General features: G+C 37.6%; 1 protein-coding gene across 2 annotated transcripts in view; it reads left to right on the top strand.

Moving 5' to 3' along the window:
- The window catches only part of gpr158a (G protein-coupled receptor 158a), a 102178-nt gene extending 77883 nt beyond the window's left edge, over positions 1-24295 (top strand). Inside the window, exons 6-12 of one of the 2 annotated variants that reach the window (XM_026944884.3) lie at positions 6640-6749; positions 11941-12179; positions 12620-12758; positions 19496-19601; positions 19920-20066; positions 20195-20278; positions 20710-24295. In XM_026944884.3, the coding sequence (XP_026800685.3) occupies positions 6640-6749; positions 11941-12179; positions 12620-12758; positions 19496-19601; positions 19920-20066; positions 20195-20278; positions 20710-22629 (2745 nt within the window). In that variant the 3' untranslated portion in view covers positions 22630-24295. The remainder of the gene's footprint in view (positions 1-6639; positions 6750-11940; positions 12180-12619; positions 12759-19495; positions 19602-19919; positions 20067-20194; positions 20279-20709) is intronic. The other variant, XM_026944885.3, reaches the window with a different exon arrangement.
- Positions 24296-27912: the final 3617 nt, after the last annotated feature.

Genomic DNA, 27912 nt, shown 5'->3' with positions numbered 1-27912 from the left:
TTTTTTAAAACAAGCCTATGTTTCATCTCTGATTTATTTATTTTTTCTCTAAACAATCCTGTTTTATCACTATTTTTAAACTTTTATTTAAAAATTTTTAAGAGCTCTTTTTTTTATCTAAAAGCTTTTATTACTATTTTAAAATGAATTTTAGACGAAGTTTTTTTAATTTTATTTTATTTATAGATATTTATAGATTTTTTTTAAATTTCTATTTCCTATTTCATCACTATTTTAAATAATCCTGTTTAATGACTGTTTTTTTATTTTTATTATTTTAAACATCTCTGTTTTATCACATTTTATTTTAAAAAATCTTATGTTTAGTAGGTTTTATTTTAATTTTTTAAATTACCCTTTGATATTTATTTATTTATTTATTTTCAAAAACCGGTTTCATGCCTTTTCTTTTAATTTATATTATTTTAAACATTTCTATGTTTCAGCACAGTTGGTAAAGGTGTAACCTTTCTGAAATCTTCAGGACAGAGGAGTTTACGCTTTGCGGTTTCTCAGTACCATGACAAGCTCCGTTTTTTTGTCTTATTAACTTAAAATAGAGAGGCTGCTGAGGGAATGAATGATAATAGCTGATATTACTTAAGTGAGAAGAGGAATTAACTTGTTTCCTGGACACTCCACAACAATGTAACTATAAAATGATAAAAAATATGATGTATCGCTCTTCAATAAATACATTTTTTTAGCATATTATAGGCAAATTGTTGTAGTATATAAGGAATAATCTGTTATAGAATAACAATGAACTGTGGTAACAGTGACTCCGCTTCACCACACCATGCTGTCGTTGATTATTATCCAATAACACCATGATGCAGAGTGTTTTCTTTATTAATTACTGAGGGATTATAATATGCATTCATTATCACACACATTAGCATTTTTGTGTATGGAATATGACGTTAACGTTGGCTGATTATTTGCAGATCTGAACAACTTTAACAACTTTTTTCCCCGTTTTATGAATCACAAGCCAGCGAGAACTGCTGTTTCTACAGCACAGATTCACTAAATGTCACATTCTTTCAGAAACCCATTGTGAATTTCTTTAAGGCGGCGCTGCAGTAAAATAATTTCTGTGTAATTAAATCTCCCAGTGCTGAACTCGTGTTGCGCTCATTACGATCTGATTCAGAAGTGCTGAGCGTCTGAAGAATGCGTAGCAGTTTGTGTGTGTGTGTGTGTGTGTGTGTGTGTGTGTGTGCGTGTAGGTCGAGTGCTCCAGCTTCTCATTAGGAAACAGTTTTCCTCACAATCTCTCTCTCTCTTTCTCTCTCTCTCTCTCTCTCTCTCTCTCACACACACACACACACACACACTCACACATATTCAGGCCACAGGAGTGTAAAGTTCTTACCACGCATTTATTAAACAAATTTACTTGGAAACAGGATAAGGTTAATAGAAGCAAAGAGCAAACAGCTTTTCACATGGAAAGAGCATCCTGCTAGATAAAAATCTCCTCCATTTTCTGGCATTTAAAACGTTTTTCATAACAAAACGTAGCCTTATGCTTTCAAAAGTTATGAAGATTAAGGTCAGGATTACAGGAGGAGTTAACACTCACATCATAGATTCATATGAAATTCAGACCGTACTTGTTTGAATTTTATGCCCATTTTTTATGAGCTCAGTTTTGGTAGAAGCACAAAGTCAGCATTTTCTTTCTCTCACAGATGTGTGAGGTCTTTACAGTGTCTTATTTATAACAGAACAGTAGTGATGGAGTGAGAGTTAGGTTTTGAGAATTGAGAACAAGGTTCACAGCTGACGGTGACATTACGTCAAATCCATCATCACAACACAAAACAACACTTAGATGACAACATCTATGATTCAGCATTTATGTAGGATTTAAAAAAAAAGGCCCTGAAGCAGGAGTCAGATCAAACACAAATAAAATTCCCCTGGCAGAAAAGACTGGGAAAGGACACTGGAAGTGAAAATCACACACTCAGCTCAGAACTTTGATCTGTGAATTTGCAAATCTCAGTGTTATGCATCAGTAGAGAACAAAATAGCATGTATTTCTCATTGCTGTGTTGATAACCAGGTCATTTAACTGTAAAGACGCAGGTTAAAATGTCCAATGCGTTATCAGTAATTGGTGGAGAAAATCCCACCCCGAAGAAGAGCGGAGAGAAACGTGCTGAGTCCACGAGCTCAAAAAGGTGTTTATTATGCCATAGAAAAGAGAGAGAGAGAGAGAGAGAGAGAGAGAGAGAATATACTCTCCTGGAATATCATACAAGAGCAATTCAAATAACATGCTGACTTCAAATCATAGCTACATCACTTCATATACTGCACAATTCTAGCACGTGATTGGTTCTGGAGAAAAGGAGACTTCTTCTTATTGCTAAATGATCACATTAATCTAACAAAGGAGGAGTAAGGACAGGGTCACATGAGAATACCGGACTACAGGTGCACGATAAAACTGCCTCACCCCAAGAAATCAGAAACTAAAACCTTGAGGATTGAGGATGACGAAAACATTGCAACCTCAAAAATGTAATAAAGACAAAATCGTGAGGTGAATCTGTGCTCGAATGATGAGTCCAAACGGAAGTCAAAACAGAAATCAAAAGATTAAAACATAATACAGGTAATACCGTTAATAAGACAAAGGATAAACTATAAGTAAAAATTCATCTTCTCCAGCAATGAAAGTCAAATAAAGACCATTCAGTGAGCACTCGGGCCCTGTGAAGGGGGCGGAGTCATTCAGGAGCAGACCACGCCCACTAGGATTGAAATGTTTCATTTGAAGATAAAGGTGATCAGTCAGAAGAGTTATAAAGAGAAAGTGATACACTACGAAAATGAATAAGAATAACTTTACAACCCCTTGAAGACATGTTTGTAAGGACCATGGACAATGTGGTGTAAACACACACACACACACACACACACATGCACACACATGCACACACACCCACATGTTAATGAAACACGACATGACTAATTCTCATGACCCAGGTGGCAGATAGAGAGTTCATGTTCATGAGTTCATTTAAGCAACTCCAACCTGATCTCTTCCTGAGGTGTAACCACAATACAGTCGTTAGATTTCAGCCGGAGATGAGCTTCCTGCTCGTGTACAGGGACCGTGTGCAGGGAAGCAGTACAAGCTCAAAACCAAATAGAGCAGGAAGGATGAAGACTGGGAGCCACAGCTGCGAATTTGTGTTTCCATCAGGGTTCAGAGCGAGTCACACAAATCTGTTCGCAGTGATGTGATGGAATGGTTCGCTGCTCACTAATTCCTCAGAGTCTATCCAATAGAGTTTTGCACTGCACCATATTAGCCAGGGTTTAACCTGTTAGTCATGCTGGATGGATGGATGTTACGGTGTAGTTTACGGATGAACAAATGGACACATTTTATTAGTACAGTGTTGAGATAATGTACGTTTGAATCAGGGGTATAAATGAACTAGCAATGCTTTTTTCGGAGATAAAGAGACATCAGTGGAAGGTTTCATTTTCAGCATCTTTATCAGATTAAAGTGGATCCATCGTAAAGAAGGTTATTTTGGATTTTTGTGGAACCAAGGTTGTAAGAAAAACATAAGAAGAAGCGAGAAGTGACGCTGGGGCTGATTTCTTTCTATTCCAGACTGTAGATCCATGCAGCCAATCAGTGACAGTCGTCTCGGGTGATCACACAGAGTGACACACCCCTAGGTTTGCTCTCCATCATCAGCAGTGACTGAAATACAGTCGCAGGTGTAATGAACATGATCGAGGTGGATTATTTACTTATTTACTTATTTCCTCAGGGACAGACTAAAAGTACACTAAGCACATATTGTCCAATCAAAGTACAAATTACACAAAAGGACGTATGACAGAGGTAGTGTTTTGTGGTTTGAATTAAAAATTTACAGCTTTTCTGTTTACTGTGTTTGGTATTCGGAGAGAACGCGGCATGAAACATGTAACCAGTAGACCATTACTTGAAGAAAAAAAAAAAGAAATACTAAAGTGCTTTGTCATTATTTCGAATTAATAACTTGTCATTTCAACATATCTCATTATTATAACTTAATATTCAACAGCCCATAATATTTCAATAAGGCTAATAAATTTAATATTAGCCTATAATAATAATAATAATAATAATAATAATCATTTCTATTCCATGTGCTGTTTCTCAGATAGTAATTAATCCAGATGTTGCTTCAGTGGAATTCATTTGACACATTTGTACTGTCTATTGAGTGCTAATTCACTTAAATGAGTTCAGGTATGGGAAGTCAAATATGAAATAATGAGATAGGAATAAGACTCTGAAGTGTGTTATTCTGATTATACCACAGTGATTTACCAATGACACGTCACGTCACGTCACGTCACTTTTTTTATGGTTTCTAGTTACTTTTAATGTTATGCAACATCCATGAGACAAGTTTGCTCCTGTTATAAGTTGCTATAAGTAACCATAAACAGTCACTCCCTCCTTTCTTTCTCTCGAAATTAATGACACACACACAAAAAAAAATGCAGCTCGTTATTTTACAGAGAAACAGTAAACCGTGAACTCCTCAGATCTGAAGACTCTCCTGTCCCAGAAAACTTTAAAGCACTGTAACTGTTACAAAGATTTGAGAATTCAACTGTGCTGTGGTATAAATCAAAATAATGAGATATTAGTTCACAATAATAACTTCAACTTTTTTTTCAGGGTTTCTCTACATTACAGACATGAAACACTAAAAAAAAAAGAAACGAATGCAGCTGCTTATGTTTAAGTGTCTTTTATTACACACCACTCAACACTAATAGTTTCATAGCTGAGATTGTGTATCAGATTATAGCCTCACGTTCTGTGGGGGGACACTGGATCATTGGCTCCCTGCAAAAACTCAAGCAATGTAAAGAAAAGCTGCACATGGCAAAAGAATCCAGAAATATATACAATATAATTAGGTCCCTGAAATAAATTGTCATCGCAACAACCTAAACATTATTCATAATAAAAGTAATAATTCTGAAATACTCAGCAGTTCCCGGAATAGGAATTCCCATTCCTATATCCACACCTACGGCGTTTAAACAACACCATTAATTGAGAGTGCAAGGCGTCTGATCTGAGTGTGAGGAACGGTGTTTATTAACAGAAAGCGGGAGGTGTTGTGAATTGAGCGCACACAAAGCTACAGTTTTCGCGAGTAACTCGAGCATGCAGAGAAGCTTTCCCATATGAGTGTAGAGGGCGAAACTCTACTCGTGAGCCAAGTTGAATTTTGAGAATTTGGGGGCGGAAATAAGACACATATTCCCACTACTGTGATTGGTCAATCTTAACCAATCCCCTTTGTTCCAGAAACAGACCTTGATCTCACTCAGTGTAGTCATGTTGCTCAGCCACTATATGAGATAAGATAAGATGAGATAAGATAAGAGAAGATAAGATAAGATTGCACAGGCAACAAAATTTAGTGAAGCAGCAATCCAGCCAGCACACAGTTACAACATGATGCCACATCCTTTGTATATTTCAAAATCAAATAAAAATAAACTACCCTAGGTAATTCAAAGAAGAAGAAATGGTATACAATTGTATAATATACAGCTTTTAGTGTACAGCGGTCAGTGTGAAGATGAGGTAGTACAGCTGTAGTAGATATAGTATTGATGTCTGTAACAAATGAACAGCGAGAACAGAATACAGTTTAGTGCAAATACTATTGTATAGATACTTCTTACACATATAACTCTGCACTAGTTATATGATGGTTTGTTATAATTATTCGTACCATCTCGAATGGGCTGCTTGCACTCAGGGCTGTGACGTATTTCCGGTTTCAAATAGAACGAATCTCAGCAACGTCTAACCTGTGTTTGTTTGTTTCAGTCTTGCAGTAAAGTCATGGTGTTGGGCTGATGTTAGCTTGGGTGTTCATTTCTACTGTATCTATTAATAGGTATTTTCTTACCTTCATAGTTGTGTGTTTTGATGAAGCATCCAGTCTGACGCCTTTCTCCAGTTACTAAAAGGAGCTTACAAGCAAGTGTTCTTACATTTATGATAAACGGCATTTATGGGGAGCTCCTGCAGACACCGGGTGTAAAATAACGTCTTTGCTCTTATAATGGACGAGCCAGAAGCAGAAGTGCTGTCTTGGTTATAAAGTGTTTGTTCAACTAGCCCATCAATAACTGTGGTAATTAACAGAGTTTTAAATGGCTTGTTTTTATAGTGATCCTGCGGTGTGATATACTGCTGCATCTCACTTTGACAGCAGCGTCTGATCTCTGAGCACAAACAATAATATGTATGTTGTTGAATAAGGCCAGATTGGACATTAATATAATCATTGGATAAGTAGAATGTCTAATCCAAGTTGCCTGTGCTCACATTTAATATACCAGCTGTTACTGATGTGAATGTTTACTGAAATCCTGAACTCGATTTATTGAACAATAACTGGGACAGATAAAAGAACAAAATACTGAAGATATTTTGATTCATTTGTTTTCACACAGACCTCAAATCTAAAGATAAAACAATTTGTGGCTGTTGAGAACTGCTTATTTTCACACAAGAGATCTTTATGAATATGGAAATGTTTGTCTCTATAAATGTTGTTGTGTATTTGGTGTCCACAGGGGGTGGTTCTTTACTTCCAGCCCAGTGTGTTTCGCTGCATCCTGCTCAGATGGGTGCGCATGCTCGGCTTCGCCACCGTGTACGGAACCGTCACGCTCAAATTATACAGGTACCCGTCACATATTTTACTTTCTGGCTGCATGGATGCTTTTCTCGTGCATATACTTCCAGTCAAATGTTTTGGAACCTTTCTTATGTTTAATAGTTTAAAAACATTATCAGAAATGAAATGAAGGAAGAGAAATCTGTGTGTAAATTATTCACTGCTTGCTCTCAGAGTTTTTTATTAAAGGCAGGAGCAAAGATGTTAAGCATGCAACGACAGTGCTAGTATTATCTGTAAAACATAAATATATGGTGCCTGAAGTGTCTAATTAAAGTGATTAGATTAGAAAAAATAATTAAGGAATAAAGCATAAAGCGTCATGCTGTTATAGGAAAGTAATGAATGCCAGGGTGCTGTGATGAAGTGGAGTTACTTTCACCAGCCTGAAGTAGATTATTTTCCAATAACAGCATGTCTTGAAGTGTTATTCCTCTTGCCCCACAGCAATTTGGCAACCATTACAATTTTTATTTACGAAATATTACACAAGTAATATTTTTATCCATTTATTGTTACGTTTAATGTTGTGGAACGTCCATAAAACAAGTTAGTTCCTGTTATCAGTTACATTGAAGTTAATAAAACAAAGAAATTAAATGTGTTACCAGGAAAAGCATAAACTCCTCTGTCCTGAAAACTTAAGGAGACTCCTTTCATAAACTTCACAATCTCAGCTTTTATACTTCTGTTTTACTTGTTTATGTGGAATGGTCACATACATATGTAGAAATGATAACGTATTAGAACGAGCACATTAATATAAACCTGTGATTTGTAGCTGCACTGTTGTCCCAGAATTCAGCCACAGTGACATCCGATGGATTTTTCTCTGCCCTCTAGACATATGACAGAAAACAAGCACACATCAGCCATCTCGTCTTGTTTAATTGCTTGTTTTGACTCACCCTGACCTGGCCATCTCATTTCCCAATGTTTAATAGTAGCAGCTTACCATGGAGATTAATTATAACCAGGCTTAGGCTTTGAAATGACACCACATGAGTTATAGGTTTTTGATCTCTGTCTGTAGGAGATGAGGCGGAAGACACACACCTACACACACACACACATAATGACACACACGCTCGCATGTACGCATGCACGAACACACGCTTTAACACCCCCATGAGCAACGGGTGACTCACCAGCATTTCACGGTCAGTCGTGTTAGTAAATGTCAGAAGTCTGCCATGGGCTCTGCCATTTCAGAGCGATCTGTCGCAGGACGATAGCTGGGGAGGAGAAACAAATGTCATCAGACAGATTGGCTAGAGCACGACGAGGCCAAAGAACCATCAAAGACAAAAAAAAACAAAAAAAACACTGCGATACGAATCAATCATATTGCCGTAGAAATATTATCAGAATGACGCAGAGTGGAATGTGTACAATGCATTAAGTTTTGTGATATGTACAGAAAGCAGTGTGTGAACTATGTACAGATTGAACAATGTAGAACAGGGAAGTCAAACGTTTGGCCTCTGGCCTGATAAAAGTTGTCATCTGGCCCACAAATGAAATCAAAATTGTCTTATGGACCGTAATTGAATCAAAAGAATTGAATCAAGAAAAAAGAAACATAAGTAGAAAAAGAAATATTAGACATATTTGCCCATATTCAAGCTATTTTCACTTGATATCATTCTTCTCAGATGGAATTCTTCATGAAAAATTTGACACACTGCAAAAAAGTATATCTTAGCAAATGAAAATAGCTTGAATATGGGCAAATGTATCTAATATTTCTTTTTTCTTTTTCATTTTTTTGTTTTGACTCAATTAAGTAATTGATAAAGTACATAATTTATCTAATATTTCCCATTATAATTTCCAAGCTTATAATAAATCAAATATTAGATTATTCAGCCTGTTTTTAGATGCTTTTAGTCATTTCAAGCTTTAAATCTTCTAAATCCATTAGCAGATCATGTTGCTGTTGTTTCTAGAAATACGTAAATGCTTCAAATTTATAAATGAAAGATAATCTGCCAAAACAACAAGACGATTCCAAGCTTGAAAGTAGTCCACTATGTCTAGAAATGGGATTACTAATCTTATATTTGGTTTATTGTAATCTTTTAATAGGATATACTAAATAAATGTGACTATATTCAAGATATTTTCACTTGTTAAGACGTCATTTTCTGCAGTGCACTAACTTATGGGCTTCACAACAACGGAAAGGAATTCTTATGCAATCACAACTTTTATGTGATTTTATTATTTGTGAATAATTAAGCAAGCTCTATACAGCAGAGTTTCCCTCCACTTCAGTATCGTGGGCTACTTTGTGTAGATTCATGACGTATATTCCTGCTTAATTCCGTTTGAGTTCCAAGTTATGGCAATATAAAATGTGGAGTTCAGGGAGGGGTGAATACTTATGCAAGGCTCTGTGTATATACTGTATAATTTGGATTTATTTTTTTTTATTTATTTAATCATTTTGTAATGAACTGCAGTCTGTTCATGTGTTCTGGAGATGATATTCTGTATGTTTTTGCATTTCAGATAAATGCTGATAAATGGACATACAGTATTCATGAGCAGTTGACTTTGGCTAAATCTAATATATCCTGTTACCTAGAATGAGTTTTATACCCCTGGTATAGAAATCCTGCTTTATTTTCATTTATTTCCATGCTGGTATGTTCTTCTTCAGCCCTAATATCTGGAGCAGGTGTGTCAAATTCAATATGCCTTAAAAGGCCAAAAAAAAAAAACCTAAAGTTATTTTGTTCTTATTTTTGAAGGAATTATTATAGTGCATCTATTCTCTAATCTAAGTATGGGTAAGTAATATTTAGATAATATTGTAATATTTATTTTTATTTTAGAATAATTCATGGAGCAGCTTCTTTACTCCTGCAGTAAGGAAAACTGTAATAAGCAAAACAATCTTCTGACTCCTGACGAGCAGCTCTGCTCTCCTTTTACTCACAGTTAAAGCGGGTTATAAAAAGTAATCGGTGATGCGTGTTCCTTACTTAGTTCGTTAGGACTGGAGTGTACTTTAGAGAAGATTCACGGCCTTGTTAAACCATGTAGAGGATGGCTCTGCTGCAACTGTGGGGCAGAAAAACAAATAACACCCGGCACTTAGGTCAAAATGGGCACAATTTATTACATTTATCGAATGGTCGAGACAGCAGAGGCAGAAGACGAATGTAGAGAGCCTCGTCCGGTGGGACATGAAGTCTGAAGCCTGGAGCCAGACCTTGAGAATGAGAAAAGCCCTTGGGGAAAGAGGGATGAGAAATGAAAGACAGATAGATGGCTAGATTAGAGAGGGAGGGAGAGAGAAATGAGTGAGAAAGACAGAGGTGATAAAAACAGATGGGAGAGAGGGAGACAGAGAGGAAGTCTGGGAATAATGGCTGAGAGATAATGAGGTCTTTGCCCTCTGTATGTAAAGATGAGGGATGAACATACGGCCCTGAAGAAGAATGCGTCAGGTGGAAGTGTCACATAAGGCTAATGGGATTCATAATTAAGCTAGCTGAGACGAACAGCTACACAACTCTAATCATGACAAAAGCATGGTGGCCAGACCAAGGTGAGAGTTAACACATCGCCACGATCGTTTTTTGATAGAGCCTGATTAAGGCGGTGTGGAGGACAATTTATCAACGTGACTGAGAGTGAGTGCGCTAATGGGGACGCCCCGACGTACGCTAAATGACTCCGAGTATGTTCTGATGAGCCGCAGGTTTAAAGGGAGGGATTTACCACAGTTAATGACTATAAACTATACGTAGAGAAATCCCGGAGAATAGTCATTACACAAGACACAAGAAGGCATACCTCAAGGGCGTATTTTATGCTCTATATGTTTTTATTTACACCATCAGTTTTACGATTTATAAGACAGACATTTATTTGTTTAAATATGGCCTGCTTAGTAAGCATGATACTCTTCCCGAGACTAAATCTAAAGCCCTTAAAATCATTGCCCTTCAAAACTGGTGTCATCTAATTACCCTGGAAATAAAAGTAGAAAAGCCAAAATAAAAGTAGAAAAGATTGAGAGTAGTTTTAAATAATTTAATACAATTTTCATGCTTTGAAATGAGATATTTTATAATTACACCACAGCGTGATTGAATGCTCGAATCTGATTGGTCAGAAGGTGTGCATTATTTGTGTATAATTGCACGGCTCAGACTGTAGTTCCAGCTGTAACAACGAACAACATTTTTATATTAATGCGCTCGTTTAAATACGTTATTGTTTCTATAGTAACAGCTCATAAACAAAGATTTGTTCTGCGGATGCTCCACCTAATCTAAGACATATAATAATGAGATTTTTTTTTAAAAAAGGTGTTGTTGTTCATTGTTAGGAGAGATTTATTTAACATTTATGGAAGGAGTCTTGGGTGTGAGTGTGTGTCATTTACCAATAAATTAAACATTGTAATCGTTTGCAGATCGCTGCGGTATAAGTAGAATAACACATGAGTAGAAAAAAATATTCCAAACTGTGTGATTATACCACAATTATCGACTTTAGTGTTTTAATGGCACTCCTCTTCAAGTTGTGCTGTATCACACCACCCTGCTATGGATTATCTGCACTGAACACTTTCCTGGTTTGGAAAACCTGAAGTTTCAGCTTTACGTTCGATTGTTACAAAGCACTGATACTGAAGACTCCTTCCATGAATGTGGAAGTCTTCAGTATCAGAGAACTTCACAAACATGTCCCTGTGTAAGTCGTTACTATAGAAACGATAACGTATTAGAACGAGAGCATTAATATAAACCTGTGATTTGCTGCTGCACCACTGTCAGAACTGCTGTTATAGAAAATTAATCAACATTTTCTTACATAAAGCTCCTCTCACAAGCCATTATTAGCATTGTTTACATTTTATTGGATTTATAGAGTTTATAACTGGGCCAGTGCTTGTTTTTGGCTGGATTTGCACAGTAGACAGCACAAAAGAGCACAGATTGGAGAGTCTCCATACTTAAGAAAACATACTGTACATAACTTGGGGTTATTTCATGTCATGTCGTTTTATAGTATGTAAAAGATAATGCAAACTTTCCAGACATAAGAACATAAAAATTCATATGGAACTTAAATGACAAATTTAACTATATACGATATCTATCATCTTTCTCTCGAACACATCCTATATAAAAGAACACTCTCTTCCTTCCATGCTTCCATCTTGTTTTTCCTCCAGGGTTCTGAAGGTGTTCCTGTCTCGCACGGCTCAGCGGATCCCGTACATGACCAGCTGGAAGGTTCTGTGCCTCTTGTGCATCATTCTCCTGATTGTGCTCTGGTTCCTGGTGGCGTGGACTTTGGCCGTGTGCCAGAACCCAGACTGGCACTTGGCACTGATCACCGTGGGCTTCACCCCAGAGGGTCTGCAGTTCAGTATGTGCCTGCTGGACCGCTGGGATTACATGATGGCAGTGGGTAAGACAGCGTCACTTTGATAGCTAGCACAGTGTGTACTCCTTACACTATACTGCTCAGATATTTAGATAAACGTACTAGAATCCATTAAAATAGAGAAACATATTTCATAACCCATAACATTCATAACCTAGATCACCATAGCTCAAAGAGGGGAAAGAGCAGTCATTTTATATAAATTTAATCTTAACTTAAAGATACTTTGGGGTGGACAGGACACATGTCTGCTGTGCCAGGGCTCAGGATGGCAGATCTATAAATCCCTGGACCGGCTTCATCCACAATCGTCTGACAAGCAGCGTCCGGGGTATACAGGCAATTTTGGCAAGCTTTGCCTTGTGTATTGAATCTCTCTCTCTCTCTCCCTCTCTCTCTCCCTCTCTCTCCCTCTCTCTCTCTCTCTCTCTCTCTCTCTCCCTCTCTGTGTCTCACACCTGTAGCTGAGTTCCTGTTCCTCCTGTGGAGTGTGTATCTGTGTTATGCCGTGAGGACGGTGCCTTCAGCCTTCCACGAGCCGCGCTACATGACCATCGCAGTGCACAATGAGCTCATCATCTCCGCTATATTCCATGTGATTAGGTAAGACCTTCTAGAAGAACAGGTTGATTGTTTAATAAACAAACAAACAAGCATACACATAAATTAATAACATACTCTCCAACTTGCAGTTATCACGCAGGTATACAATCAACCAATCACGTGGCAGTAGTGCAATGCATAAAATCATGCAGATACAGGTCAAGAGCTTCAGTTAATGTTCACATCAAACATCAGAATAGGGAAAAATGCAATCTCAGTGAATCGTTGGTGCCAGTTTGAGTATTTCAGAAACTGTTGATCTCGCTCACAACACAAGTCTCTAGAGTTTACACACAATGGTGTGAAAAACATCCAGTGAGCTGCGGTTCTGTGGGCTTGTTAATGAGAGAGGGTCAGAGGAGAACTGACAGGAAGAGCTGACAGGAAGTCTACAGTAACTCAAATAAGCACTCTTTACAACTGTGGTGAGCAGAAAAGCATCTCAGGATGCACAACATCAAACCTTGTGGTGGATGAGATGCAAAAGCAGAAGACCACATCAGGGTCCACTCCTGCACAGGTTCACCTGAACTGCACAGTGGAAAAAACTTCACCTGTAGCTCATCTTTACAGATTTAAAGCTGGTTTTAGTTTTCTGAACTCAGTGTGCAAGGTTCAGCTGCAGGCATGCATGAACAATTAAAATGATGTAGTATTTCGAGATAATACAGTAATAATAATAATAATAATAATAATAATAATAATAATATTAGTCCTGAAAAACATGCATGTTGAGCAGAATTGCTCTAAAATATTGAATTCCCGTCATTATTAGTCTGTAGGCGTGTTCAAGAATGTAAAGTAAAACTGATTGGACAGTTGTTTGTGTTAATGAAATGGGTTAAAATGCTGTAGTCTTTAACTTTTGAATGATTTTGCTAGCTTTTTTCATCGCTGTAAAATATCTTAAATATCTTGAATCTTGAGTGAGAATAAATCAGGACAAGAAAGAGATCTCTTCAGGGTTTGTATGTTTCTGAAGCCAAATTCTCAGTTTTGACTCCTTTAACCTCAGAAATCTCTCATCTCCTTTTAGTTTAATGCTATTTCTCCTAAGGAATTTTATGAGAAACATATGTGACAGAGTTGATACCTAAAAGAAACGCCATGAATGAGAATCACCATTAAGTCTCCTGAGCCATCATTGAGCAATAGATTTTCCTCTGGGTGCTCACCTGAGTAGAAATGCTTTAATCCAAACTCAAAACCAAAAAAGTAGTCTATAAATAATGCCAGCTTAGACCTGAATGCATTCTGTGCTCAGAAAGTTCAGGAGTAAAAACCAATGTGGCTACCGAAAAACAGCCAGAATATTATTGTACACATTTAAATAAGCTATTTTACAGTTAAAAGGGTCCCTGACTGCAAAAGTTTGAGAAGCCCAGTCTTACAGTGTGGAAGTTTAGCGAGTGTACTATCAGTCACACCCAGATAGAGATATTACAGGTTACAGCTGACATCAACCAAAACACTCCCAGTTGGTGCCACGATAATTGGAGCTCTCTGCCTCCGAGTGACTGCTGTGTAATTAGGCACGTCAGGATGATCCATGCTTTGATACTGCTTCTATAGTTTCAGACACGGGGAGTGTGTGCATTTTTTATTAGAAAGTTACTGTAATTAGAAACCAAGTGTCTCTCCTACGTTTCATTCATCTGGGTTTTGTAAGCTGTGAGAGAACTTATTGTTGATGTATATACAGTATATATACTTATATATACTGTATAGTATATATGTATATATATGTATATATATGAAATTCATATCACAGTGCTGTTGAATTCTCGAATCTGATTGGACAGCAGGTGTTGAATTGAATTCGTACGCTACTAAGAATCCTTTCTAGAGTTAAAAAAAACTTTGAAAAAGAGACATGTGGTATGCTGTAGTCCTCCAGGGCTTGTTTTGGACACCGTGGCTGTAGATGACCCACGTAATGAAGGGAACACATGTCTGTGAGAGACAGAAGGGCTATCACCAGGAACTCCCTCGATCCTGTCATCCTTCATCACTCATCTCTGATCTCACTACGACTCCATTTATTTCTTTATCCCTCTGTCTCTCTAACTCACCGTCTACTCACATTTATCTCCTCCTCTCCTCCATCTCGATCACTCTATCCCTTCATTTCTGTCCATATTTCTACCTAATTGAAATAAGTGACTTAGCAAAAGCAAAATTACTCCTTTAGTATATTGTCTCATGTTTATTATATAAGTGTTCAGTTTAACACTCTCACTTTTGTTTCATATTATTCTTGAATTCTTTAATCGATCAGTCGATTAGTTGCAATCACTAATTGCAATTATGTTGCAACTTCCTGCTCAGTTTTGGAATATTTTGAAGGGGAAATTTATTCAGCTAATATAGTTGAGTGATGTACATTTTTCATAATCTATAATGGATGAGTCACAGAAATGAATGTTTCAAGCTTTAGACGTTAAATGGACACACATTAATGCAAAAAAGTACTTTACTGATTATATTTCAAGATAAAGTGGAGTTATAGTGGGATAGATAAAATGCTTGTTGCTGTGAAGGAAACTTAACTTTGTTTAACTGCCTTTTACTTTTACTTTACAGACATATTTGTAAATGTAATATCAGAGGAACCCAAATGGTGCTCCAGTCGTGGTATGGCCCGTGAGGGTTGTGTAAGCTGCAGGGAAATCAGAGCTCTCTCTGTCAGGAATGTGGCGTGAATATTTACCAAAGATCAAGAAGAAGCACACTTGAAAGCTTTACTCTGAAACCTCTTGTGCTTTCTCTGCTATATCCATAATATTATAATAATAAAAGCAAAGCATAATTTAAAAAAAACCCAAGGCATAGAGTTAGCTGAGTGTGCGTATGTCCCTTGATCATTAAATGTAATTAATGAACAAGAGTAGCTCCGCTTCTAGGCATTCTGGGTATTATGGAGGTATTTTGGCCTTCATTGCTAAAATTAGAAAGAGAGCCAACTCATCTATAACAAGTTCCTTTACACCACAGCACTGCTGAATTCTCAATTCTGATTGGTCCGAAGGTGTTGATTAATTTTCTATAACAGCAGCTTTGACTGTAGTGCAGCTGCAAGTCACAGGTTTATATTAATGCGCATGTTCTAATGCATTATCGTTTCTACAGTAACAGCTCATTCACAGGGACTTGTACTGCGGACTCACCACATAAATGGATGTTAAAAACTTTTGTAAATTTGTTGATATGGTGAAGGAGAGGTTTATTTAACATTAAGGAAGGAGTCTCCAGTGTCAGTGCTTTGTAACAGAGGCAAAGCTGAAACTTCAACTTGAGAAAGGCTTCAGATTGCAGTTTTCTTGGTATATAACAAACTAATTATTTTTCTTATTACCTTCAAGAGAAAGTGAGGGAATGAATGTTTATAGATAAGATAAGATAAGACAAGATAAGACATTGTCTGAAAAACATTGTCACTCCTAATCGTTATCCTGGTAAGCACTGAGCGAGAAAAAAACCAGCCCTGGCTTCTGTTGTCCAAATCCCAGGTGTTATCACAACAAGCACAGCTCCAATGCTGGAGGAATAAAATATAGCACACTCAGGCAACAGCACATAAATTTACAGGAGCTTAATATAAACACGCTATATCCTGTTTGTGTCTCGCTAACTGTCTGCAGTGGTTGAGAGGTTTAGTGTCTTCACAGCACTGTTATTTATCCATAAAGCAGAGCGTCGCTATCAATCCACCTGTCGAACCAACAGCACAGCACATGACTGGAGGCCTCTCCATCACACCTGAAGCATTATGGGTCGCTTTTACACAGACAGCTTAAGCCTCGTCGTGCCCTGAAAAAAAAAAGAATTTCAAGGGTGCCTCTTATGGACCCTGCTGCTATTAAATTACGGTGTCAAGTGGGATTTCCAGAAGAATAAAAATTTTTTATTCGACTCGGCTGAAGCTACATTTTAAAAAAAAGATTTTTCAAGGACAGCATGGTCTCTAATTTCTTGTTCCCTAGCTTAGTGTCCCATAGTTTGTTCCCTAGTTCTCTTGCTCCCCAGTTTTCAGTGTCCCCTAGTTTCCTGCCCTCTTACCTCGCAGTGTGCTTAACCTCTTTACCTCCTTACCTCTTGTTCTCTAGATTAGTGTCCCTTGGTTTGTTGTTTTCTAGTTTCCAGTGTCCCCTAGTTTCCATGATCAGTAATTTCCAGTGTCCCCTAGTTTGCAAGATAAGTAGTTTCCGGTGTCCCCTAATTTAGAAGATCAGTAGTTTCCAGTGTCCCCTAGTTTCCAAGATCGGTAGTTTCCAGTGTCCCTTGTTTCAAAGATCGGTAGTTTCCAGTGTCCTCTAGTTTCCAAGGTCGGTAGTTTCCAGTGTCCCCTAGTTTCCTAATTCAGTAGTTTCCAGTGTCCGCTAGTTAACAAGATCAGAAGTTTACAGCATCCCCTAGTTTCACTGTACCTTACCATTCAATGTCTCTAAAATCTTGTTCCCTAGCTTAGTGTCCTGTTGTTTGCTTGTTCCCTGGATTGTTTGTTCCCTAGTTTCTAGTGTCGTCTAGTTCCACTATTCACTAGTTTTCAGTATCCCTTTCCAGTCTCCTATTTCAGAAATGTCCAGTGTCCCCTAGTTTCCTTGCTTTTTACCATCGAGTGTCTGTAATTCTTCCCTATTTTAGTGTCCCATAGTTTCTTTTTTGTTCATCATGTAGTGTCCTTGTTCTCTTGTCACCTAGTTTCTGGTGTCCTCTTGTTTCCAGTGTTCACTGGTTTCCAGTATCCCTGAATTTCTTGCTTCAATACTTTTCAGTGTCCTCTAGCTTCCTTGCACCTTTCAATTCAGTGTCTGTAATGTTCTTGTTCCCTAACTTAGTGTCCATAGTTGTTCATTTTCTAGTTTCCAGAAATTCAAAGATAATAATAAATAAAGCCAGATACTGTATAAAAACAAAGATATGTACTTATGTTTAATATTTAATCAGTTTTGGAAAAATACTTTACTTGAGAAAATGTCAAGCCAGGTAACAAAGTAAATGAAAAACCAACTTTAAGTGTGTTAGTGTTAGTGCCACCACAAGCCTCCACAACAGCTTCACTCCTCCTTGGCATCTAATCAAGAAGTCTCTAGAACTGTACTGGGGCAATAATATATTTATAATATATATTTATATTTGTATATTATTTATGTTAATACATTTGTATTACATATATAATATATAATAATTGGCAGTGTGAATCTAGCTTAATATGGTATGTTGCTCCAAAATCCCCCATAGGTGTTCAGGTTGAGATCTGGAGAGTGTGAAGGCCAAAGCATATAATTTGCATCATTTTCATCCTTATCAAACCATTCAAATGTTTCACTGTAGGATAATGTTTAGCAATGATGACAAAGGAGACAAGTGGAGCTAAACCATGCTAACAAAATAAATAGTTAAATGCCCCCACATTATAACAGCGCGACCGATTTTTTTCCTTTAATTTGTCACCAGTGTGAAGTAATAAGACTTTATTGTGGTGCATCGCTCACAAAAAAGCTCTGACTCAATTGCTTCTTTGATTGAGGGCTATAGTTAAAGACCCTGTCTAACAGCGAGAGAGCAGTCTGAATGCAGATGAAAAGGCTGCTATGAATACCACCAAATGAATGCCACCAAAGCATGTGAATGAGAATGGGGCTCATGTTCTGCTACCAAAAAAAAAAAAAAAACCCTCTAAACTGCTAAACCTGCACTCTCAAAGAAGGGACTGCACTATTACGTGTCACTTGAATGGAAGATTGAATGGAAGGCAGTGTTTTGTTGACTTGTTCAGAAGGTGTTGATTAATTTTCTCAAATAGCAGCTCTGACAATAATTTATATAAACACAGGTTATATTAATGCACTCATTTTATGTGCTGTCATAGGAATATAATCAACTTTACTGTAGTCACAGTAACTCTGCTTAGTGTGAGGTCGCATCACGTCACCCCATTATTGATTACTTTCCTTTATCAGCTTGTCCCAAGTGTTATATTCCTTAATTAAGGTACAACAGTGGCCCTTGAGGTGTAATTATATGCATTGAATTAACTATACAAGTACACTACATTTACCTTTCCAGATGAAATTACAGGTACAAAATACATCCCCTTGAGGGTACCACTCCAGTGACAAGCAGTTGTACATTGTGGATAATCATTTTATATGTTGAGACATGGCGGTTGAAAATTGGAACTACAAGTCAGCTATATGGCCAAATGCATTTGGACACCAGACCATCACCCCCATATGTGGTTCTTCCCCAAAGTGTTGCCACAAAGTTGGAAGTACACAATTGTATAGAATGTCTTTGTATGCTGTAGCATTACAGTTTCCCTTCACTGGAATTAAGAGGCCCAAACCTGGTCCAACATGACAATGCCCCTGTGCACAAAGTGAGCTCCATGAAGACATGGTCTGCACAGAGCCCTGACCTCAACCCCACTGAACACCTTTGGGATGAACTGGAACATCGACTGAACCCCAGATCTCCTCACCAACATCAGCGCCTGACCTCACTAATGCTCTTGTAGCTGAATGAACACAAATCCCCACAGCCACACTCCAAAATCTAGTGGAAAGCCTTCCCAGAAGAGTGGAGCTTGTTATAAGAGCAAAGGGGGAATAAATCTGGAATTGGATGTTCAACAAGACATGAGTGTGATGGTCAAGTGTGCACATAGCTATGGCCATACAGTCTACATAATCAGTACATTTTGTGAACGTATTTTTCCGTCTGTTCATTTGCAGATTTACTTTTGCATCGGAGCTGCACCCTGATTGGATGCTTATGCTGTTCTTCGCTCATACTCATTTGACAGTGACAGTTACACTGGGGCTCTTACTCTTCCCAAAGGTAAACTTCCGTAAAAATCTTTATTCAATCAGTACTTACCAGTGGGGGTGTCAGTGTGGTCAACGGTCTTGCCAATGGCCCCAATAGTTATGGGTTTGTTTCATCAATACATGTAAATCAAAGAACCAATTTTCACACCGATTAGTGCAGTGTTTAATTCTTACTTTTATTACCATTTGTCTTTGGAAATGGAAAAAATACAACAACACAAAAACAATGGACAAGTGATAAACTAAAAACTTGTCACCTGCTAATGTAAATGTAGGGTTAAAAGACTTATGGATTACAGCTTTATGAGTTCTCGTATACATCCTACAGTTTCTGTTTGCGGGGACACACCTGAGGGATGACATAGCAACTGAGGCCTATGAGGATGAGTTGGACATGGGACGGTCAGGGTCATACCTGAACAGCAGCATCACATCTGCATGGAGTGAACACAGTCTGGACCCAGAGGACATACGGGTTAGTATACACTTTGTCTATTCTGCGCTGTCTCTCTGCTTTTCCATATACCTGTAAATACACATTTTCATAAACTCCTTGTCTTATCATTGATAAAATAACTGAGCCATGGCAGTTTTTTATTGCAGACACCAGACGAAATGGGCCAGCTCAGTTCTATTAATGGCTGTGGCGTAAGGTCTTGCGACAGTCTTTGGGAAAAATATACCAATGTGAGCAGAGGTTTTTGTTTCTTTGTTAGGGCTGAAGAAGTCTCTCACGACATTGTCAATGGCAAGTGTAATTTTTGAAGGGGTGTAAAAGGGGTTTCTGCTTTGGTGAAGAGTCTGTAATGGGTTTAAACTAAATGAATCCAAAAATACTTGAGACTGTTTCAGACCTAACAATAGAACACACAAAGTGTCCATATTCAATACTGTCCCAGACTGTCCTGTTCTTAGTCACTGTCAAATAGCATGTTATAATGTTCAAACATCTGTGTGGCACTGTCTGTAGTTGCATACAATAACTCATACTGCATGTTTTCTGTGCAATAGAGTGTCTGCTTATCTGTTTTTTTTTTTTTTTTAATTTTGACCTTATATCAAACACATTTCACTGCTTAAAGTGTTTCTATATTTCCTTTCTATATTGTTTGTCACAGGAGGAGCTAAAAAAGCTATATTCTCAGTTGGAGATCTATAAACGGAAAAAGATGTTGGCCAACAACCCGCACCTGCAAAAGAAACGCAGCTCCAAAAAAGGCCTGGGGCGCTCCCTCATGAGACGCATCACCGAGATCCCAGAAACTATGGGTCGCCAGCATAGCCGCGAGGACAAGGAGCTAGGCGAGCATGGTAGTAACCGCAACAGCATTTGTGTCCTGAGGAAGAATCCTTTCGAGCCATCACATTCAGCAAAACCTGCCAAGGAGGAGTCCCTGAAGAACAAGGTCTTCTCCCTGAAGAAGTCACACAGCAGCTACGATCATGTGCGAGACCAGAGCGAGGACTCTAGCAGCTCAGCAACTGATAAGATGGAAATATCCACCACAGAGGGATCTCTTCTTGAAACACTGATGGGTAAGAAGCTGGTAAAGAAAAAGTCATCGGAGAAGATTGACGTTGCCAGCGAGTCAACTGAGTCAGTTCCTTTGGTCTGTAAATCAGCCAGCGCTCACAATCTGACGGCTGACAAGAAACCTCTTCACCCAAGGACATCCATGTTGCAGAAGTCACTCAGCGTCATTGCCAGTGCCAAAGAGAGGACCCTGGGTCTAGCGGGAAAGACCCAGTCCATAGAGGACCCCAACAAAAATATTCAACAAAAGAACAAAGAAGCTAAAAGCCCTGTTGAAAATGAAGAGAACTATACCAAGATGATCATCAGCCAGTCAGTAGAATACAAGCAGACAGCTGGCAAAGCTGGAATAATGAAACATCAGGTTAGTGAAAGTCAACTGTCCATCTGCTCTGAGCCAGCGAAAGGCAAAGACGTTTATAATATTTCTGAGGTGTGTCCTTGGGAGTTAGAGGATTTGCCCACTCCCTCAGAGAACAGGGTACAAAAGCATGTGTCCATTGCTGCTGAAGAGTCCACCACGATCCACTCAAACAGCACCAAGGCAGCCAAACAGCAGAAACAGAAAGGCACAGGTCAGTCACCTTCATCAACCCGACGACCCAACCAGAAGCCCATTGACAGAGCAGATATCTGTTCTTGGGAGGAGGGTAGTAAAGAAAGCCAAGGTCAAACAGACGGGACAAAACCAAATTTCTCCAGTCAACCTGCTCAGTCTCAAATACAGACATCTACAGACAGAACCAAATCTCAAAAAGCAGATGTATGTCCATGGGACTTTGACGAATTGCCAAAAAAATCTATAGACTCAACTTACTACACTGATCAGGGCAGAAGCAAAACTACGTCTGCAGAGGCCAAAACCAAATCAAGCACAGCTGTGACGGACGTCAAAGGCAAGGGCACTATTCTAACTGAGGGAAAAGCAAAAGATATTCTTCCTGAGACAAAATCTTCAGGAAGCTCTCTGCAGACATCTTCCAAGGAAGACACCTGTCCATGGGATTACGAATCCACAAGCCCCACCTTGGAAAAGATTCCCAGCCTTTCTCAGGTTTCTAAAATGAAAGAGACCACTGCTACAAAGAAGGGTACAGCCCCTATGAGAACATTCCAGAAAGAAAAAGAGAAGACAAAGGGTACAGAAGATGAGAAAGTCAAAACAAAGTCAAGAGACAAGTCTTCTTCAGGTAAACCAACAGAGAGACCTCTCAGCCAAGCCAAACTGGCTGAGATTTGTCCTTGGGATGAGGACAGTAGTCATGACATGGGTGCGATGGAAAAACAGAAAAGTCCAAACACTGCAATAGGGAAAACCAAGCAAGCTGCTATATGTCCGTGGGATTTTGAAGATCCAGCAACAACTAAAGAAGTGACCAGAAACACTGGTTCCTCTATAGCGAAACAGAGAAGTCCAAATTCGAAAGGAGTTCCTAGCGGTGCCAAAATGGCAGACGTATGCCCATGGGACTTTGATGACCAAACGTCAACGAAAAAAGCATGACACTTGATCAATATGGACAACTAAAAACGTAGTTCTCATCGTACGTGCATTGTGTCATCTTATAAAACCCTGGAATACAAACTCTAGATATCATTTATGGTGACTTCTGGGAATAAAATTAAGTCGCACAAGCTGCCTTTCTTTACAATATTTTTTTTTCTTTGTGCTTTTTGAAAAAAAAGAAGAAATTAAAACTAAAAAAAGCAACAAAATCATCAAGCATTCCAGATTCTTACAAAGTACTCTTTAATCACAAACAGTAGTCTGAGAATTATGCAACTCTTTATGTGCAATGTAGAACAACCTGCCTTCCCTCATCACATATATCCTTATTTATTATTCTGAATTTTCTTAATTCCATAATAGCTGCATCTGTAGCATGGTCGTTTTGACTATGTCAGTCATATGGGATTGTACAATTAATTACACGTTCCTGCAAAATCGGAGCGCCTGGAAATAATCTATGTATTTTAACAATACTCAGAAGGAGCATGCATGAATTGTCTTAGGATAAGCATGATCTTTGGTGTTTTATGTCAAAGTTGGTTTGGAAGTGACGTTTAAGAAATTGCCAAAGACAGAAGTGACGTACAACGGTATCGTGTGAGTAATACACAAGAGTACTCAAATGCATATCAAATGCAAATCTCTTTACATTTCTGTTGTGAACCCAATTCATGTGGTTGCTTGTGGGGAAATTAGCCTGTAGCACTTTAGTAACTAGTATATTCTCTGAAAAAAAGAGGTGTGTGTATGGACATACTGTCACTGCATCCATGTTAATCGAATTATTTGTGTTTATTTATCGGGTCATTCTCACACGGAACGTGTATGTAACCTTCTGACACACATTGTCCACTATAGTTGTAATATTCCTTTAAGTCAAAACACCCTTTCAATGCTTCCAAATTTGCTGGTATGAATGTGCCTATATGAAGAGTCTTGTATCAGTCCTACGTCGTATTAAGGGAAAGCACAGCTCCTATCCCTGTCCTGTGTTTACCCAATTATACGCTGAGAGTCAAATAAGAGCCAAACCAACACATTTCATAACTGACGAAAATGCAAATGCAGTCATTTTAACTGGAATTATTGGCACCCTTCAGGAAAATGAATATATAAAATGAATAATACATGCCATGAGTGATATTTTAAACATAAACATATAAAGTAAAGCCTCACCCCTGGTTCATATTAGCAAGTGACAGAAAAAAACAGTTGACTATTATATTTAGATATTTTTATATTTATATATTTTACATACAACAGGGACTCACGATTTCTGAGCCGAAGCTACAAGCGACATTTGAACTGAGATCTTCTCAACTATATGCAAATTGCAAAAATGATTCCTCGGACCAATCCTATGGCGCATGTGGTACGACGTTTCTTCAGTTCCCCATTCTCACTTACGTTCCCACCTGTAATTAGTTCCCATTTCCTGTTTGATGCACAAAATGTAAGAAAAGCGTATAACCCTGGTTTCATCTCACCCTGCCATATACTTCTCTTATTAAATGTGTAGAGACATTACGAAGATAAATAAAGCTTAGAAGGAAGTAGTAGAGATTGTAGGCACCTGAACAGGATAAAGTGGATATTGAAGATGAATGAGTGAATGAATGAATGATTTCATCAATCTTCACAAAAGCCCCTAAAGCGTTAATGATCCAACACCTCTTGAAAAAGTTCAAGAGGTGTTGGATCATATCATAAAAGTATATATATATATATATATATATATATATATATATATATATATATATATATATATATATATATAAGCTTTTTTTGCATTTTTTTAAAATTGTGTATAATATTTAATTTTTGCAATACATTTTTACCATGTCTTGATGGGTGCCAATAATTCTGGAGGTGACTGACAGCACTAACTTACTAACTTTTCTCCTTTAAAATGTTGCAGCCTCTAAGAATGGGGCTCAGTCATTTGTTTAATTATTTAAACAGTTTTTAACAGGCTAATGTCACAGTTATTATAAAATGATTTTAATGTTCTGCGCTATTCCAGCGTAAGACCTCGCTGTTTTTGTAGCAGCATCTTGATCATTTCCTGTGACCTTTATTGTGATTTTAAAATGATTTACTGCTAGAATGTCGTTACACAGGCATTTCGTCATCATTACTGGATCAGCTAATGTTATATATTCGGCATGAACCGTTTTACAGCAGGACGCCCAGTATTAACAATGCTCAGAGTGCTTATTATAAAAGATTCAGTCATGGCAGCGTCATGTCAATCAGCAGGTATAATGTTTATTGATGTTAACTAAAAATAAAAAGCTCCAGTTTGTACACTCTTAGAAAATTTAATACGATTAAGGGTTCTTCAGTCGTCCCTCTATGTACTGTAGAACCAGGCCCGTGATCAGATACAAAATTTTAGTGAAGTCCACAATGCAGAAATGTGTGTTAGATAATATAATGACAATGCCGAACTTGTACTACGTCAACTGCTATCCCTGGTACGTTATCCTTCCAGTCCAGTTACGTTAAATATTACAAGTTAGATGATTTCTAAATTACGTTACTTTCCACTCTGCCGTCAGTACAATAGTTCAATTCAATACAATAATGATGAACTTTATCATGCTCGTACAATGTTATTAATGAGTAACCTTAAATTAAACTAAACTGAAAATTAAGCTAATATTAAGTGTTTATTTATAGCAAGCTGATTTGGCTGGTGATGTTAATAATATACATAAATGATCAAACAAACAAATTTAGGTTTACATGTTATAACCTGTCTAATTGCTGTCACAAATTCTGAAGCTAGTATGTGCGAGTAAAATCATTATTGATAAATCCAAATCAGCAGGCAGAACAATCAGATAAACATAGGAACTCTGAATCGACAATGAAATCAACAAACAGCCTAAACATCGCAACAAGTATGTGGAGAAAAAGGAACCTAAATCCCCAGAGTTGAATTAACACCTTGAATGTTGATTTAACTCTTTCAGAGTTCAACTGAATAAATATAATCTAATATATTAGCATCACTGCTGATTGGGTCTTGGCCTGGACGTTTTCCCACATAGTAGACTACGTTCTGCTACAAAAAAAAAAAAAACAGCCCTGAAACCTTCGCAAACTACCAAGGTCCAAACTGAAACATGTTCTTACCCTGCAACAAGTATAACCTTTTCAGGAAGCTAAGACCCTTATGACCCTTGAAGAACCCTTTAGTTTCTAAGAGTGTACCTATTTGTATAAGTACCAAAGAGGTTGAAAACGCTACACACACTCCATAAAAGAGTAATCTCCGACATTTTAAATGTCTTAGCCGTTGTATGAGCCCGTATCTGTGTCAGAGCTTCATTGGCTGATGATAATTTAAACAAAAAAAAAAAAGACTGCTACGTATATTTCTGAACCTAGGATGTAATGCATAATCCAAATTGGTCACTTAAGACTTTAAGAAAGGGTTTTAAAAAAATACAAAAAAATAAATAAAAAAGCCTGCTCGTTGTGTTGTCCACTACTCGAGTGTGGCGTCCCAGACTATAAAAACAACAGTGTGGTTTAGATGTTCGTAGTATAATGCTAGATGGACGTGTGAAATCTTGCCATCTTTGTCACATAGAGAATGTTCCTGGGAATGTTCGTTGTTTCGTAGTGCATCTATCTAGCGTGCCCGAGTCTGTCCATCAACTCTCCAGTGTGCCGTACGCCGTGAGCGCTCCACTCGTCTGTGACCTGCTAACCTACAAAGTCTTAGTAAGAACTTTAGTTTCATTTTTGTTGTTTTATTTTTGGCTATTTGTGTCCATTTAGTTTTCCCCTGACCCTTTATGTGTGTGTGTGTGTGTGTGTGTGTGTGTGTGTGTGTGTGTGACTCACCGGGGAAACACTACTAACTACTACCACTTAATGCTGTAATGTCTTAACTATCGCTCTCGTGGCTTCTGCATGATCCGATGAAATTAGTAGGACTGATGTTACACTGCCCTTGATAGAACTTAAAAAAAAAAGAATCATAAATTTTACTTTTGGTCTTTTATGGACTGTTAACCAGTTGCATAGTGAGTAAAACTGTAACTAACCCACTGTAATTTGTGGTTGTTATAATAAATGCTGTATGACAAGCTAATAGCATACACTTAATGGAGATTTGGTAGATTTATATGGTGTTATATTGTGATAGCATGTACATAAAATACCTCCTCTGCAATAAATATTTATATACAAATGATTTGGTGGTGTTTTGTTTTGGAGAAATGTGCTTGATCATAATGGTGGTTTAAAATGATTACTTCTAAAATTATGTAGAAATAAGGAGAGCTTGAAGTTGTGAACAAAGCTTGACTGATGTTCAGTCCACAATGATGTGGGTTGGTTTATTAATGTTTATTAATATTTATTTATTGTTGTGGTAACGTCTTCACTCTGATTTTTTGTTTTGCTTTTAATGTTTTATGTTTTAATGCTTATTATTTTATTTATAATCTTTTATTATAAATTGCTTCTCTCCTTATACTCAATTTTTTTTCTTTGTCAGTTTTTACAATCATTAATAATAATAATAGTAATAATAATAATAATAACAATATTATTATTATTATTATTATTGTTATAATAATTAGTAGTCGTAGTAGTAGTAGCAGTATATAAATAAATAAATAAATAAATAAATGATTCAATCAATCAATGAAATAAATTCTTGACATATTCGTTTAATTTAATCAAATTAATGTCTGTTCATCATTATTAAAAAAAAGGATACTCGATAATAGGACAATGTTTGAGAACGAGAAAGCATGCACTGTAACAAACACTTGGAAACATCACGAGAGCTCACTTGGAGTGAGACTTCGCATCGTGTGTGTGATCAGACGTCTCGTGACCTTGACTGTGGTGGTGGCTGTAGCTGATGGGAAGTGGATTATGAGGTCATGATGAACTCTGGGAAGCTGAAACCAGCACTGACGTGGCACAGCTTTATTCATTTAATTTAATCAGATGAATCATTTCACAGAGAATGGAAACATCTCTGTTCCTGGCTTGAACCCAAAGAGGTCTAAATGACGTTTGACAACTTTTACAGGGGCTAAAACTTGTTTTTTTCAGCTGTGGAAATTTGTTTTTAAAATTATCTGTACCTTATTTGTGAAGATGGGTCTCATTAAGATGTGAGAGAAAGAGAAAAAACAGATAAATAGATGAGTCTGGATATAGACCTTTCAGATCTTCATTTTTTTTAACCACACACACACACACACACACACACACACACAGAAGATCGATGCAGCAACACAGCCT

This window comes from Pangasianodon hypophthalmus, chromosome 1, assembly GCF_027358585.1.
Source record: "Pangasianodon hypophthalmus isolate fPanHyp1 chromosome 1, fPanHyp1.pri, whole genome shotgun sequence".
NCBI classification, from domain to species: Eukaryota; Metazoa; Chordata; class Actinopteri; order Siluriformes; family Pangasiidae; genus Pangasianodon; species Pangasianodon hypophthalmus.
This window is presented reverse-complemented; position numbering and strand designations above follow the sequence as displayed.